General features: G+C 34.6%; 1 protein-coding gene across 2 annotated transcripts in view; it reads right to left on the minus strand.

Moving 5' to 3' along the window:
* The window catches only part of ARFGEF1 (ADP ribosylation factor guanine nucleotide exchange factor 1), a 151,507-nt gene that overhangs the window by 90,657 nt on the left and 43,612 nt on the right, over positions 1 to 17,238 (minus strand). For both annotated transcript variants that reach the window (XM_032296263.1, XM_032296264.1), the window contains exons 6-7: positions 13,452 to 13,728; positions 9,698 to 9,808 (exon numbers count right to left, since the gene is read on the minus strand). In XM_032296263.1, the coding sequence (XP_032152154.1) occupies positions 9,698 to 9,808; positions 13,452 to 13,728 (388 nt within the window). The remainder of the gene's footprint in view (positions 1 to 9,697; positions 9,809 to 13,451; positions 13,729 to 17,238) is intronic.

Consider the following 17,238-nt stretch of genomic DNA (forward strand, 5'->3'; position numbering starts at 1 on the left):
TCACTGTCAAATAAGTTCAAGAAATGCTGGGAAATAGGTTTCTTTATTATAGCCTTTAAGCTGCTAATATGTACAAAGCTCTCCAAGAAGGATGCACAGTATGCAGTGTTTCCAAAATTTATTTTATCATGAGCCCCCTTTCCGTTTTAGAATTCCTATTAATATCTTTAATAATCTATGTTCTTTGGAACACAGCCAGGGAAATAATGACCCAAACCACTGAAAATTTTTCACTAGGTCACTTTGAGTAATCATACTCGTAATTAATATAAGCCGAAACAAGTGACTTCTGGTAGAACAAACAGAGATAATGAAAATAATATCAAGTTCCAGATCTACTCTAGGTATAATGAAACTCTTTTATGCTACCAATTGAAAGAACACTATAAGACAGTATGAGAGAACCATGTTGTACTACAAGGAACACAGATTCTGAAATATGAAAGACCAATGTTTCAATTATGTCTTCACCAGTTAATTGGGTAAGTTATTTCATCTTTCTTTGCCTGAGTTTCTTCATCAGTAACAGAAATAATGAGGTTTATGAGGAACCACCAAACACACATACGAGACATAATACAACTGGTACTCCATAACTGATAGTTATTACTAATTTTGTTACTAATTGATAACATGTCTCCAACTTTTGATTGACTCGAATAATATGAAATGAGTAGCAGCTTCTGGTTCCCCTATCCAGAGGCTGCTTTCTCCTCTCCAAATCAGAACACCCTGGAATGGATTAAACTGGATAATTCCAAAGCAAGTTATGCATTAGTAAGTATAACATAAAAAATATATTCAGTAATAAAAATCATTTTGAAAACTGTTACACAAAACAGATGCTTTCTTAGAGGACTTCTGGAGCTTTAATATGCTAATGTTTGATGTGCTAAGTACCACCACAGTTTTTATATATTACATATATAAAGAATGCTTAGGCCAGGCATGGCAGTTCATGCCTATAATCCCAGCACTCCGGGAGGCCAAGGTGGGAGGATCACTTGAGACCAGGAGCTCGAGACCAGCCTGGGCAACATAGTGAGACACTATCTCTACAAAAAAAATTGTTTTAAAAAAAGAATGCTTACATATGTAAAGATTGTGGAAAGACTCACAAAAAAGTTAACAATGATTATTAGAAACTGAGGTCCTATCTCATTCCCCAAAGTACTTATTTCAAAACTTTTTCTCTCTGTACCCAATTACATCTCTTCCTACGGCTCTCTCCCCACCTCCCCTTAACAAATGACTTCCATCTACTATTTAGCTAAAAATTAGGTAATTTATCTTAAGTTTCCTTACTGTCTCTTGCAGCACCACAAAAATACACCTCTTTTTGCCTTCAATAGTATCTTCCTCCACTAACAATGCTTTTTCAATTTTTTGCACACAACTGCACACAACTGGATTGTTGTGTGCAAAACAATCCTACTATCCAACATTAAATTATCCTATTATCCAAAAACCTCCCTATTATCCAACATTCAAATATTTTCTCACACACACACACACACACACACACACACACATCTTCCTTCACCTCTTACCACATCTCAGCTATTGTCCATTTTCTTCCCTCTTTTTATTAAATTTCTCAAAGTAATGCTCAACATTCTTTGATATTACTTTCCTCCTTTCCACCTCAAGACAGTTCCCAAAGAAACTGAAAACATTTCCTGATTTTCTTTTTAGACTTTGAAGCCACACCCTCATGGGCTGAAATCTTCACTTTAACACTTCTTAGAAAGTGGTAATCACTCATTACTCAGTTTTCTCATTTGTAAAGAGGAGATAGTAATAGTACCTAAACATCCCAATGTTTGAGGGAAGATTAAATGTAAAGCACACAAATACAGGAAGAACTTAATACAGTTAGATATTATTATTGTCTTTATGTTTTTTCCTCCAATTATCCCTTAAACATAGATGAAAACTTCTACTTTCAAAGCGGTGAATTGAGCCTACCAATTTACCTTCTCCTTTGACAAATCTCACTGAAATTACAAAAAATTACAAAAAATTAGTGAATTTTTGTAATCCCACTGAATTACAAAAAACTTGTATATAAACATAAGAGATGTATTTTTAATAATGATGATAAATTAAGGAGCATATATCACTGGAGGATCATAAACTTTGAGGAATTCCTAGAAAGTAGGTTGAGATCAAAGGAAAAGCAATTTAATGTACTGCTTACGACTGAACACATGCAAAGAATAGGCCTACCTGAGAGAGATGGTTGTTTTACCACTTGGGTTCTAAAAGATGTCAAAGCCTAGAATGGCAAGGTGCCATGAGGTAGGAGGGAAGATGCAAATCAAAGAGCTTGAGGAACTATGCCAATGTCTATCAATAGAGCTGACCACAGTCATGATCATCTAGACTGTATGTGATCACTGCCTGCTAACTAAAGTAGATTATTTATTTAGTAGTTCTCCAAACAGAACAAGTAGGCCAGGAAAGGAGAGAGCAGCATCTCAGCTAACTGGGAGTGCTGCAATAAACACCAAAGGAAAACCAACTAAGGTTCTAGGCTCCTACTTTGTTTCTACTTAATTATTGCCAATTAAAGACATTACTGAATGAAGCCAACCTAAGATTCCCTGGCAAGGGGTGGGAGAGTGAGAACAAATCAAGAAGTGTGAAGATCTCCCTCAGTGTAGAATATATAAAAAGTGTATAGCATTCATCCCAAGCTTCACTTGACTTTGGTTTGTGCTTATAATATGACGAATGATATGCAACTACACAGCCCAAGGGCCACTAGAGCCATACCCTGGTCAAGAGAGGCACCTGCTTCGTTGCTTTCAGCTTAGAAATGAGGTCAGCCTTTGGACCACAGTCACATCACAAATTTTGGAAAGGAAGGCCTCACAAGAAATAGAAAAAAACCTATACACAATTACTGAGAGTAGACCGATCATATCTAGTCTCTTTCTACAAATAGGTGAAAACGTAAAGTTTATAGCTCAAAAGTGAAGACAAAGCACAGCAATCTGAGCAAATTGTAAATTAGACTTTACAGCTAGGACAGTTCCAGTTAGTACAGTCAGTGATATGTGAAGCAATGTTGCAATGATACACAAGAGCACAGTGCCATAAAAAAAGAAGCTCAGAGAAAAATGGGGTTCTTGGGGGAAAAATATTACTGAAACAAAAACTACACGAGAAAAAGCAGAATGAGTATTACTAAAAAATATTTGCAAAATGGAAAAATCTTTGTAACATTCTTGCTGAATGCAGATTCGTAAGACAAAATGACAGAAATTAGAAAAGACGGCAATAGCAATCAAGGACATGATCTAGAATACTCAACATCTGTATAGTGTGAAATGTGGAAAAGAACACAGGAAGAATGAAGAATTAACAACAACAACAAAGAAAATATTTGTAGAATAACGAGAAGGCTTAAAAAAATCAATAGCTACTCCTGATTTAAAAAACAAAAGTAATGATAAAGAATATTCTCCAAAAACAACAGCAATCATCAAATTTAATGGTGAAATATTATCAATAATGTTAAAAAAAATGAAGATCCTTGCCATCATTAACACTACTCAACATTTTCTGGAGGTTCTAGCCAATGTAATGTAACACAAAGAAACAAACAAAAATGAGGTATAAATACTGTAAAGGAAAAGACAAAGATTAAAATTTCATCATTCACTTAGGAAAGAGGAAACAACCAAATGAAAAACTTTTAGAAATAATATGAGGTCAGAAGGTGACCAAATAGGAGATAAATACAGAAAAACAAGAATTTTTCTATATTCCAATTAAATTAGGGAATAGAAAAAAAAGACTCAACCAAAATATTATCAAAACTAAACCAAACATATAGAAATAATTTAACAAAAATGTAAGAGCCAAAGGAAGAAAACAATACTTTCCTGAACGACGTAAAAGGCTTCACTAAATGAACTTTTTATGTTTCTGGAGGAGAAGACTCAATATTGTTGCAAAGAAGATATAATCTTCCCAAGTTAATTTATAAGCACGTGATAATTTCAATTACTAAATAAGCGTTAACTTTTGAACTTAATAAAGTGGCTCTAACGTTCACCTAAAAAAATAACACATTTAATACATATTTCAAAAACTGATACCATAGAACACAAAAATTAAACACGAGAAAAAAATTAAAGTGGAAGGCCTTGCATTATGAAAATCAAAATGTACTATAAAGACAAAACATTTTAAAGGATTCAACACTGGATAAAAATGGACAAATAGCTCAATACAATTGTACAGAAAACTCAAAACACAGAACGATTTAGGATAAAATTTTCATTTCAAATTGAGAAATGATTATTTCCACAGATTATAATTAGCTATACAATTTCAAACTATAAAGAAAAATAAATCTCAGATGAATTAAAGAGGAAACGTCAAAAAATAAATTATTAAAAAATGTATTGTAGCATATTTTATAATCTTAGGGTTGTAAAATTCATTTTAAGCAAAACAAAAACAGAAACCACAAATAAAAAGATAATCTCAAAAAATTTTTTTTTGCGGTAAAGTATGTGCTCAGAAAATAACAATATAGGCCAAGCACGATGGCTCATGCCTGTAATTGCAGCACTTTAGGAGGCTGAGACAGGTGGATCACAAGGTCAAGAGTTTCAGATCAGCCTGGCCAACATGGTGAAACCCCGTTTCTACTAAAAAAACACAAAAATTAGCCAGGAATGGTGGTGTGCGTCTGTAACCCCAGCTACGTGGGAGGCTGAGACAGGAGAATTGCTTGAACCCAGGAGGCAGAGGTTGCAGTGAGCCGAGATCCTGCCACTGAACTCCAGCCTGGGTGACAGAGCAAGACTCCATCTCAAAAACAAACGAACAAAAAAACAAAAAAAAGGTTCAAACAAAACAAAGACTGAGTAGAAAAAAATATTTACAATACACTGAACAAAAAATAATTTTATTATGAAGAACTCTTGAAAATAAGAACAAAAGAAAGAAAAGGAAAAACAGGTAAAAGACATAAATAGTAATTCAAAAAAGTATAAACAGTCCAATGATAAGTTGAAATATATAAAATTAACAATCTTTGACCTATCAAAATGATTGCCTATGTTTTGACCTTACAGTCAAACGCAAATTAAAACAATAAATACCATCATTACAATGACATTATAGCACTGTATACAAATTTTTTAAATATTCATAGACTTTGATCAAGCTATTCCTTCTTTATAATTTATCCAAAAGATGAGTGCAAAAAGATGTCTATCATAAGAAAGGTATATCACAACAATGTTTACAAAAAGCAAAAACCTGGAAATAATCTAAATGCTAGTATTAATAGGAGATTATCTAAATAAATTATGGCCCAGTGATATAATGAAATACAAATAGACATGAATGGATATAGTTTACTATGTGAAAGATGCAAATTATCAGACTTAAGTATATTCCCATTTATACTTAAATATATATATGCAGGCACGTGTGAAAAATGTTATTTAAAAATTATGTAGAGTAAAACACAACATAACAAGATCAAAAGACTTGGGCAAATAATAAACTGAGAGAAAGTATCTGTAAAATATATTACAGAATCCTAATATAGAAAGGATTCTTAACGGGAAAAGGATAAAAATCTGATGGAAAAGTGAACAGAAGACATGAATAGATAACTCACTAAAAGATATACAAATGATCCTATAGATGTGAAAAATTTCACTCACAGTCAGAGAAATGTACATTAAAACCAAAATGAGATACATTTCTCACCTATCAGGTTGGTGAAAACTCAAAATCTTTTAGTACTAGTAGCTGTGGAGAAAAAGGGACTCTCATACATTACTGATAAGAGTGCAAAATGGCACAACACCTACAAAGAGGAATTTAGCAATAGCTAACAAATGTTCATATTCATTTACCACTTGACCCAATAATAATCTCATTTTTAGGAATTTGCCCTGAAGATAAACTTCCATAAATATGAAACAATACAGATGTAGAAAGTTATGCACTGCAGCATTATTTGTAACAGCAAAACACTGGAAACAACCTAAGTACAATAGGGGGCTGGCTGAATAAACTATGATATACCTGCGTAAGGGAGTATTATGCAGAAAGCCATGAGAGAAGAGAAGAAAATCTCTGTCAACTGAAATAGAATGATTTCTAATATATGTTAGGTTAAAAAAAAAAAGCAACATACACACACACATGCAGTATTCTAACAAAAGATGTTAGAAAGGGAAATAAAAATATATGCATTTGCTTACTTCTTTTACGTACAAGCACATATGTATGGGCAACCCCCTAATCTCCAGAGATAAACTAAAAGCTAGTGAAAGTGATTACCTATAGAAGGAGGATCAGAGAAGGAAGGAGCTGATGGAGGAGTTCTCCATGTAAATATGTTATGTAATTTTGACCTTGAATCATGTAAACATTTTTCATATTTAAAAAAAGAACCAATAAAATAATTAATTCAAGATAACTTTTTAAAAACAGTCCTCTCACTCATCTTAGCAGGATATATTTAAGGATGCATAAAATTACAGAGAAATCTTGAACTTTATAGGTTTGCTGTTGCTAATGGCATCTTCTTGGGAATCTGGGTTTTCACTGCAGGAAAAGGAAGATACAAATAGGAAGTACAGGAAGATGAGGAGAAACCTAATAGTGCTGAATGTGAAGTAGAACTACAAATAGGAACTTAAAACTAATTGCACATTTGCCTATCTCTGTCCATTCGAAGGGACTACAAGTAAGGACATCTCAGCAGCTAGCAATAAGCACACCTTGTACACAATTCTTGGTTACTAAAAACAAATGCCCACTAAGAACAACAGAGACTCTTTGGAGAACTAGCTGACTCCAGGGCTGAGGAAAAGGGAAGCTGAGGGAGAACCTGGAACATCTTTCTGTTCAAACATTAAGGGAAAAGCTCAAAGACTAATGGAATCACATCAAAAGAACACGGGTGTTGGCTTGAAGGGATTCCTACTGGCAGACAAAAAATAAAAACAATAATGATACAGGATTATAACACATCAGATAATAAATAAAAGAATTCATTGAACCCATGATATTTTTTAAGTGGGGGTAGGAAGGGATGAGAGAGTTCTTCTCTATAGAAAAATGTCAACGAATGTTAGAATTAGAAAATTGCTATATTGCAACCCAGTGTCGTATCTAAGTAAGGCAAGGATCAACAATGCGTGCTAAAACCACTGAGTGGGCCAAGTGTGTGGTTCATGCCTGTAATCCCAGCACCTGGGGAGGCTGAGATGGGAGGATCACTTGAGGCCAGGAGTTCAAGCCCAGCCTGGGCAACACAAACATGACTCCATCTCGACAAAAAAATACAAAAACTAGCTAGGCATGGTGGTGTGTACCTGTAGACCCAGCTACTCAGGAGGCTGAGACAGCAGGATTGCTTCAGCCCAAACAGACAGATAAGCAAATGAGAGTGTACCTAGGGTAAATTCTGGATTTAGGGGATTAAAAAAAAAGGATATAAGACACATTTTGAGAAAACTGGGAACAATGAAAAATATATGTATATTAGATATTCTTGAAATTGTATTAATTTTGCTAGGTGTGAAATGGAATTGTGCTTATGTATAAGAATGCTTTTATTTGGAGAAGACATACACTGTGAGGTATTTAGGGGTGAAATGTCAAGATGTATACAATCAATTTTCAAATGGTTCAGCAAAGACACATACATCATATGTATGTGTGTTTAAAGATATACAAAGCAACATAGCAAAATCGTTAACAATTAGTGAATCCAGATAAAGGGCACATAGGTGTTCATTTCATTGTACAAGTGAACTTTTTTTTTTTTTGAACTTTTCTCTAGGTTTGACATTTTTCCTAAGAAAAAGGTTGCACAAAACTTTCACTTCAGACTCTGTATTCTGTTAGGTGCTGGTGAACATTTTTTATAAAGGGCCAGATGATAAACATTTTAGGCTTCACAGGTGGTACAATCTCTACTGGAACAATTTAACTCTACCTATGTAGTGCAACAGAAGCCTCTATAGGCAATATAAAAACAAACATGGCTGTGTCACAGTATTATTTTACATACAAAAATAGGTAGCAGGTTGAATTTGGCCTGCAGGCCACAATTTTCCAACTCCTTAACTATATTATGATATGTTTAAAGAATGCATGGGCATATACTGCTATTTTCTCTTCCCTATTTTGATTTTTTAAAATACATACATATATATATATACACACACATATATATAATTCATACTCCTGAAATCACTGTCTCTTCTTCAGTCTCTACCATTTCCCACTTAGTAATCTCATGGCTTCACTATTAATTTTAACAGAATGACTCCCATCTATACCACCTGCCTTGGCAACTCTTGAGCCAGAGTCTTATTTTCCATTATCTATTTCATAATCATTTTCACATGAATGGCCAATCTGAAGGTCAAATTCAGTATGTCAAAAGTAAATTAAATGCCTTTTTTCCCAAGTGATTTATCTTCCAAGATGATTCAATTCTACCAATAGTACCACCATCCACCCATCCATTTAGACTCAAAAACTGAAACACTACCTGTACAGAAAAGAGGTAACATAGTAGGCCAGAGACTGCCTATCCTTAGAAAGGCCTACTTGGGAGGGATCCCACTATTTTGGGAGGTATCCCACTATTCCCAGAACTGATAAAAGTGATTCACTACAGCTAGTGCTCGACTTAACGACCACAATTGGTTCCGACAGACCGGTCGTAACACTATTTGGCCGTAAGTTGAGTAGGCTATATGCACGCAGAGATGGTAGTGCTGCCGGAAGCTGGTCCGCACTATTGTACGCCCAGCTGGGCAACGTTTGCGCTGCCAGACGCGGAACAGTCGTGGCTAGCGATTGTGGTCGTAAAGTCGAATGGTCATAAGTTGCATAGGTCGTAAGTTGATCAATATCTGTATTCTAAACTGTACGAAGAGTGTGATTTGTCCTCAACACCAGCCTTCCTTCTGGGAGTCTGAATTTTGGCACATGCTAGGTGCCTACATAACAGCCCCCAATAAAAACCTTGGCCCCGAGTTTCTAATGAGCTTCCTTGGTAGACAGCACTTCACAATTTGAATTAAGAGCATCTTGTATGACTTCACTGAGACTTTTGGAGCATGTACCTGATTTTCTCCAGACTTCACCCCATATACCCTTTTCCTATTGATGATTCTGCTTTGTACTTTTTCACTAATAAATCATGCAGGGAGTACAACTATATGCAGGGTTTTGTGACGGCTTCCAGAGAAATCACCAAACCCTGGGGTAATCTTGAGGGCCTCTGACATGTTTTATTTTCTCTTTTCTCTCCTTTACCTACTTAATCAGTTATAAAATCTTCTTGATTCAAAATCCATTACATCACTTATCCATATTTTTGTCTCCGTTTCCACTGTTTCTGTCCTATCCAGGCTTTGATTACTGTGCTGGTCTCCTACTGGGACTTCCTATTTCCCAACTTAGCTTCTTAAAGCATAGTTCTGATCATTTCATTTCTCAGTGCTAAAATCTTCAATATTAACCCATTTGTTCTAGAATCAAGGCCAAAATCCTAAATATGGAATTTATAACTTTCCATTGGTTGGCTGCAAATGTTTTAATTTTGTCTTTTCTGTTCCACACATTACAAAGTCTCCAAAGTCAGATGCAATCTCACAGACAGAATAAAAAAATTTTGAATGAAGTATATTACCTCCAACAACAATGTTCACCATTTCTTCTACAATGTTCTGTACAATGTCTTGTGGCTTTTCCTCACAATCATGGTTTTCTCCATCATATAATATGTCATTTTTAGATAATGCTTTAAAAGAAGAAAAATTCAACAGAACATTATTTTAACTTTTTGAAAGCTTTTTAGTAAACATTTATAATGAAAAAACTTTCCTAAACAATGAGGAATAAAAGAAAAAAATCAAACAGATACATGAAATTAGAAGCAATTATATGCTAAACCTTCAAAATTTACACCAAAATTTAAATATTTTCCAAATTTAAGTCAATTTCAATAACGATTCCTTTGACAAGCTATTACATTATTCCACTTAACTGAATTTTCTAGATTAGATCTTTAAGAACCAAAACTTTAAAATGTATTTTGAATGAAACGTTTCTAACATGTCCTACACATACTTACTTATACTTACTACACATATTACACTATCCCTTATCAAACATATTAAATGTAATTAGGCAGGCGGCAGTGGCTTATGCCTGTAATCACACCACTTTGGGAGGCCAAGGTGGGTGGATCACCTGAGGTGAGGAGTTCGGGACCCGCCTAGCCAACATGGTGAAACCCTATCTCTACTAAAAATACAAAAATTAGCTGGGTGTGGTGGCATATGCCTGTAATCCCAGCTACTCAGGAGGCTGAGGCAGGAGAATCACTTGAAATTGGGAGGCAGAGGTTGCAATGAGCCGAGATTGTGCCATTGCACTCCAGCCTGGGTGACAGTGCAAGACTCTGTCTCAAAAAAAAATATTTTTTTTTATGTAATTAAAGCTTGTTTTGATTACTTAGGCTCATCAACAGTAAGATCAACACTCTACAGTGAGGTCCCTGAAGAAGCAGCTGGGCCTTCACCAGTGCTTTCTGGCTCTTCCTATTTTTTCACTGACAGAATCTACATAGCCAATGTAAAACTAAATTTAAGAAGTTAAAAAAGAATTCATTGTCCAATTTAATGTAAAAAAACAAAAACAACACCAACAACAGATAATTGCCGACCAAAACTTCTGAATAACATAGAAGAAACTGATGATATCTGATGTTCTAGATATCTTGCATAGTCTATTGCAGAGAAAAACAGGAATTCTACTGGGCTTTTTTAAAATGTTGAAAAATATCTCAAAGCAGCTCAATTATCACTCTAGAATGCTTTGGGATTCAAAACACTGTCTTGAGCTACTACTGTCCTACATCAAAGGGCATCACACAGCATATTAGCTGGTGATGTTGCAGTTTCAACTCCCTGTCCCTTCCTACTACTACAAAGAACCACTACAGCTGAGCACAGGAGCTCACACTTGTAATCCCAGGACTTTGGGAGGCTGAGGTGGGAGGATCACTTGAGCCCAGGAGTTCAAGATCAGCCTGGGCAACACAGTGGGGCCCAGCTGCTACAAAAAATTTAAATATTAGCTGGGTATGGTGGCACCTGCCTACAGTCCTGGCTACTTGAGAGGCTGAGGCGGGAGGACTGCTTGTTCCTGGGAGGCCTGCAATGACCCATGATTATATCATTGCACTCCAGTGTGGATGACAGAGAAAGACCCTGTATACAAAAAAACAAAAGGAAAAAAAGGACCACTACTGATAATAGTGGCTTCTAGGTGCCTGTCCTCCCTATAATTTCATTGTTACCAATTTACTGTCTGTAGTATCCTACAAAATACTGAATGCCACAAGGTGAAACCCGACAAACATGCATGTAAATGAACAACCTTATTTTACATGATATCCAAATAAAAATAGCATTTATCCAAATAAAAATAGCATTTAGAGTCTTCTGTGGAATAAAAACATAAATGTCTAGACAGATAATTTTTCCACCATTCTTAAGTGTTTTATTTCCATGCTCTAGTTGGCTAAAATTACCTAAAGCCTGAAAATTAGAGTTTCAAAATAACTAAATATACATAACCACTATCTAAAAGTGTACAAAATGACTAGTGAAGAGCCAATTTTCACATAAATTATCTGAAAGAAATAGAACAGAATAACACTGACTAATATTTATTACATGTACGAAGTGCTTAGAGAAGTTAACTATTATGTCCAAAGTCACACAGCTGGTGACAGAGATGTACTCCAAAAAATGCACTTTGAACCAATGGCTGCCAAGCAGAATTTTCATTTATATTAACTATTGGGAGAAAAACATCTTTAGAGCCAAAATAATCATGACAATGCCACAGGAAACTGTCTTTCTAACTCTGTATTCTACAAGGCATCTACAGTGGTACCTCACACACAGCAGACGCTCCCATTCCTTGGGTCTTAGTCCAGTTGTTTCCTTGATTGGAAAATGTCCTACCCCTATCTATCAAGATTCAACTAAAATATCATCACTTTCTCTACAAAGAAATTTTCTAACTCTTCTTAGCATAATTACTTTGTGCATGGCATTTTCAGGACACCTATCACATATTATCTTTCATTTATGCTCACTTGACCTTCCAGGTATGCTAAGAACACTAAAAGCAGTAGCTGTATCTCCATCATCTTTTTAACCTCAAGTCCTGGCACGGTGCCTAAGACACGGTATGCTCAATGAAGGTTTGCTACATACATAGATAAATAAACAAAAGAATAAAGTCCCGGCTTTATTAGACATTAGCCCTTTACCCCTTTATAAGCTCACAGTGAAAGCAGGGAAAATTTTGGCAAAGGTAGGCTAGACAAATGTAAATCATATAAGTGATATGAATTCACTATTAGCTTCAGTACTGTGAATGCTTAGCTTAGCAAGTCACCTCTTTATAAAACAAACAGTAAAGTACTATTTTAAAAGCATGCCTTTCAGGAAGCTGGGGGAAAAGTGTAAAAAGGCATGTATTCATGCCACTACTAAGTTTTGGGAAAGGCATGGTTTAAAAAAAGAAAATCAAGAGCTGAAAATGTATTACTGAAGTCTTTCCTCAAAGTGGAGTATATACACAGACTTCAGATGAACTGTAATTGACCCCTAACCATCCTAGTTCTAGACAACCTCACTGGACAGGCAACAGAATTCCCATCATTTAAAAAGGGTGTAGGGAACAACACAAACTCCCTGGTAGTTTCTTAGAACAGCTAAAGCTGAAAATAATATTTGGGGAAAAAAAAAACTTCATGGGATAATTTCTGCAGAGAAACAAATTTGTAAAATCAATTTTTATAGCTTTGTGTTTTCTTATACATTTAAAAAGTCAGTAAACATCTCAATTTTAGTGATTACTAAGCACCATGATTTTAAAAAATGAAATTTTTAGTCTATCAGTTGGTCACTCAAAAACTTTGTTTTTATATTTAATTTCAGTAGTTTTTTTGCCCATAATCATATTTTTTTAAGACTGTTAATGACTTTTTTAAAATTTCAGTCATATTTCAGAAAACTAGGTTACTTGTTTGCTATGAAACCAATCTTAAGAAAACTGAAATTCCTATATAACACTTAATGGACATTTATGACCCTCTTTAGAAACATATCTGAGCTCCAAACGAAATCTATAAATCACACTGCTCATGAGATGCTAATAAATGCAAAGTATTATTCATAGGTATCTTGTAGGTTATAGTCAAATTAATTTTACCACCTACAACGAGAAAAGTCCACAATTACCACAAAGTGTCTGACAAACATTAAATCATATTATCCTTTCAACATTTCTTCATCAAAACTCTCATTCCTACACATTTCCCTTAACACACACAACCCACATCCCCTTCTCAAGAAGATTACTTTCAGCTGCAGTTGCCTGATCAGCTTCAGTCTGTTCATTTTCTGCACTGGAAATATCAGATCCATTTTCAGGCTCTGTATCATCCTGAAGGCTTTTATCTACATCATTTGTATGGGGGTCAAGGTGCCCTTCGTGCTCTTGGGATATATGATCAACAGTCTGAGGTGGCAAATATCTAAGTTGAGGTGATTCAGGCTCATGATGGCTTACTGGAGACTGTAACAGATGATGCTGCTGCCGATGCCTTTCTTTTTCCATTTGTTTTGCTTCCTGTAACTGGAAATAAATAAAATTTCCAGTATTAGTAAAATAAGTTGTTTAAAATGTGGAAGGATGATGTATAAACAATCCTTTCTATAAGATGCCACCTTGTCTCTATGCTTGGAAATTATAGTTTATCAGAAATGGAGAACATAAAATATACTAAAAACAACGGACAGTGTTTACTTCTTAAGTGGCTGGAAATTGACACATAAGAATAGAGATGAAAGACTTTCACTATATACTATTTTCATTGTATTTGGTGTTTGTGTAAATGAAACACACACACACACATTCACTTTTGCTTATACATACAGAATGAAAGTCTATAAAGATACATAAGAAACTAGTACTAACAGTTACCTATAGAGGGTAGAGATTAGGAAAAGATCACATGGGAAACAAGAGTGGGAGGGAACTTTTTGGTGTTTATCCTTCTGTAGAATGTTATGATGTCACCTTGTCAAATATCTTTTAACGAAAAAGTATTAAAATTACATTTAATAGAATTACAATGAAGGCTTAAATCACTCTGCCTAGTCATTTAATAATTATGAAAAAAATGTATCTACAAATGTCTGAATTTTATTTTAGAAAAACTGCCATTATTACATATATAATAGTAGTATTATATATATTAATAGTATTAATATATATAATACTATCTGTAAAACTGGCTCACAAGATGCTAAAAACATTAACAATTGGGATCACAAGATTTCATTTTTTAGCACTTTATTGTTTTTCACACATCTCTTTTGGTCCTCAAGGCCTGATAAGAATGAGTCTCACATAATTAATTTCCACCAAGATAAATCTTGTACAGTACCAAATATGAACATTTCATATTCTCCAGTAATATTCCAGGTTAAATGGAAATGCCAGAATTCTATGAATTTATAAAATAAGTTTGAATTAAAATATTTTAATACTATGGTTTGACAAAATTTTCTTTGTAGGGAGTTTTATTTTGTGGAAGAAGGGGAAGATTAAGGTTACCAGTGGTTAATATCAAAGAATTTGACTTCTGGCTTAGAAGATTTTAGGAAACGTAGAAGTTAAATCGTCTGTATTCCTTTTCCCCATATTTTATCTCCCTCTTTTCCCTCTTTTCTATATTTATCCATAACACAGAACTAAATACTCTTTGTAACACAATACATGTTCACAGCCTTTATCATAATTCAGTTATATACTTGTTTAAGGGAAACTCTTTGCCTCAAATGTTCGTAAGATATTGAAAGGTAATAGTTAAGTCAGTTTTGTTCGTCACTGTATAAGTGAGGCCTAGCACAGTGCCAGGAACATACAAGGAATTTAATAAAAAATTTGTTAATCAAACCAAGAAAACTTTGTTATTAAAAAGTGACAAAATTATTTTATTTACATCCTCAAAAAAAAAAAAAAGCAGCAAAACCACTTTTTGTGGCTGCAAAATATCAGAAATAAATTAATGCCAGTACATAGGAGAGTAACTTAATAGATAATAGGCTATACTATACCCTAAAGTACTATAAATCTATAAAAAAGAATGAGGATGGTCCTTAAGGACTGATATGAAATGCTTTCTAGGACAGACTGCTCAGTGAAAAGAGGAAAATACAAAAGAGAACATATAGCATGTGTAGTAGCTAATCTTCAAGACGGTCACCAATGATGTCCACTTCTCAATTTTCACTCCCTTATGTTGTCCCTTCCCATGATGTACCTGTGTGACCACTTCTGATTATAAGGTAGACATATGGCTTCTGTCTTACATTAAAGGCATGGAAAGAAGGGAGGAAGAGGAATGAGGTAGGCAGAATTAGGAGGAACTGGTACTTTTCCAAGTAGACCTTCTGACTCTTAAATCATAGTAATGTTTTACAAACCTAAAAAATAAATAAGTACAATTTGCCCTCTGTATCCCCATGGGTTCACATCTGTGGATTCAACCAACCAGGGATTGAAAATACTTAGAGGGGAGAAAAAGAATGGCTGTGTCTGTACTGAACTAACATGTACAGACAACTGTTTTTTGGTCATTCTTCCCTAAACAATACAGTATAATAACCATTTATAAAATATTAGGTATTATAAGTAATCTAGAGATGATTTAAAGTATACAGAGGATGTGTGTAGATTATATGCAAACATTCCACCATTTTATAAAATGGTCTTGAGTATCCATGGATTTTGGTATCCACAGGAGTGCCCTGGCACCAATCCCCCATGAATATTGAGGGATGACTATAATTAAAACTAACCAGGATGTGACAGATACCAAAAATGGAAAGCAGAGAGTAACAAATGAATCTATTATCACAAAGGAATAGCATTACCCTACTGCAGAGTGTGGGGAAGAAAGGAACTAATCTAAGTAACTAGAAATTAATATTTTGAATAGATAAGGCTGAAGATGAAAAAAAAAAAAAAACTGAATATAAATGCTATAACCTACTTAGTAAATTTGTTTTCACACTGGTAATGATTAGCAATTCTGAAACTAATGGGTATAACAGGATTGAACAATCAATGTATTTAGAATACAAAAGCCATATTTCTCATTATTCAGAGAAATAAATTACAAATAAAGGGAGAAGACTGAAATGAACCCTGTATTTGTTGCACTGAAACCAGAAATATCAGTATGAACACATGGTTTTATTTTCTACAGATGGAAAGTCACATACAGGTGTAGGAATTGAGTGGGGCAGAAGGGATAGTATATAAACATGTGTCTCCTAACTCTATCTGCTGAGAGGCCTAGAAGCAATAACACAGAGTAAAAATGAACACATCTAGCACTCAGGTTTTGGTTTTTAATTAAACACCATTTTCCAATCAAAAGAGCCAGGGCTCCTTATTAAAGTGGTTGATTCCAAGGCTGAAGCAGGGAAAATTCAAAATGAGCCTGGAACATCTTGAGAATAAAGAAAGTACAGAGGTACTCAAAAAAGGATGGGAGGTGATCACAAGGACAAGGGACCAAAACTGTAATAATTTGGGCAACAAAATAAGTAACTTTAGCACACATTATAACCATAAAATATAATAAATATCCATGATTACAGATTGATTTAAATAATTGAATGAATAAATTAAGGGGGAAGAATTTCAGTTAATAAATGAAGGAAAGAGAGAAGCACAAAAATCATTAGGGAAACACCACAATAATTAATGTTGCCAACAAGATCCACTGATAGATAGCAAAACTGAGGAAGGGCGGGGAGGATCTGAGGAGAAACAGAGTATTTGCACTGTCTTAAATGTCTCCCCAAAGACATTTATTAATTGCAAAAGAAAAACTACTAACTTCATAGCAGGGGAACCTGACAGATAACCACCTTAACCAACTGCTCAAGGTTAACATCACCAACATTAAGATATGTTAACATCATGAATTCCTGAAAAGGACACCACACTGTTTTAGAGATAATCTAGCAAAAAATGCACAACCTCATTCTAATCAAGTGAAAACATCAGATAAAGTAAACTGAGGAAAATTCAACAAAATTAATTATTAGTATCCTTTTAAAAATGGCA

Source organism: Sapajus apella, unplaced genomic scaffold (assembly GCF_009761245.1).
Source record: "Sapajus apella isolate SASKATOON/1434 unplaced genomic scaffold, GSC_monkey_1.0 scaffold35, whole genome shotgun sequence".
NCBI lineage: Eukaryota > Metazoa > Chordata > Mammalia > Primates > Cebidae > Sapajus > Sapajus apella.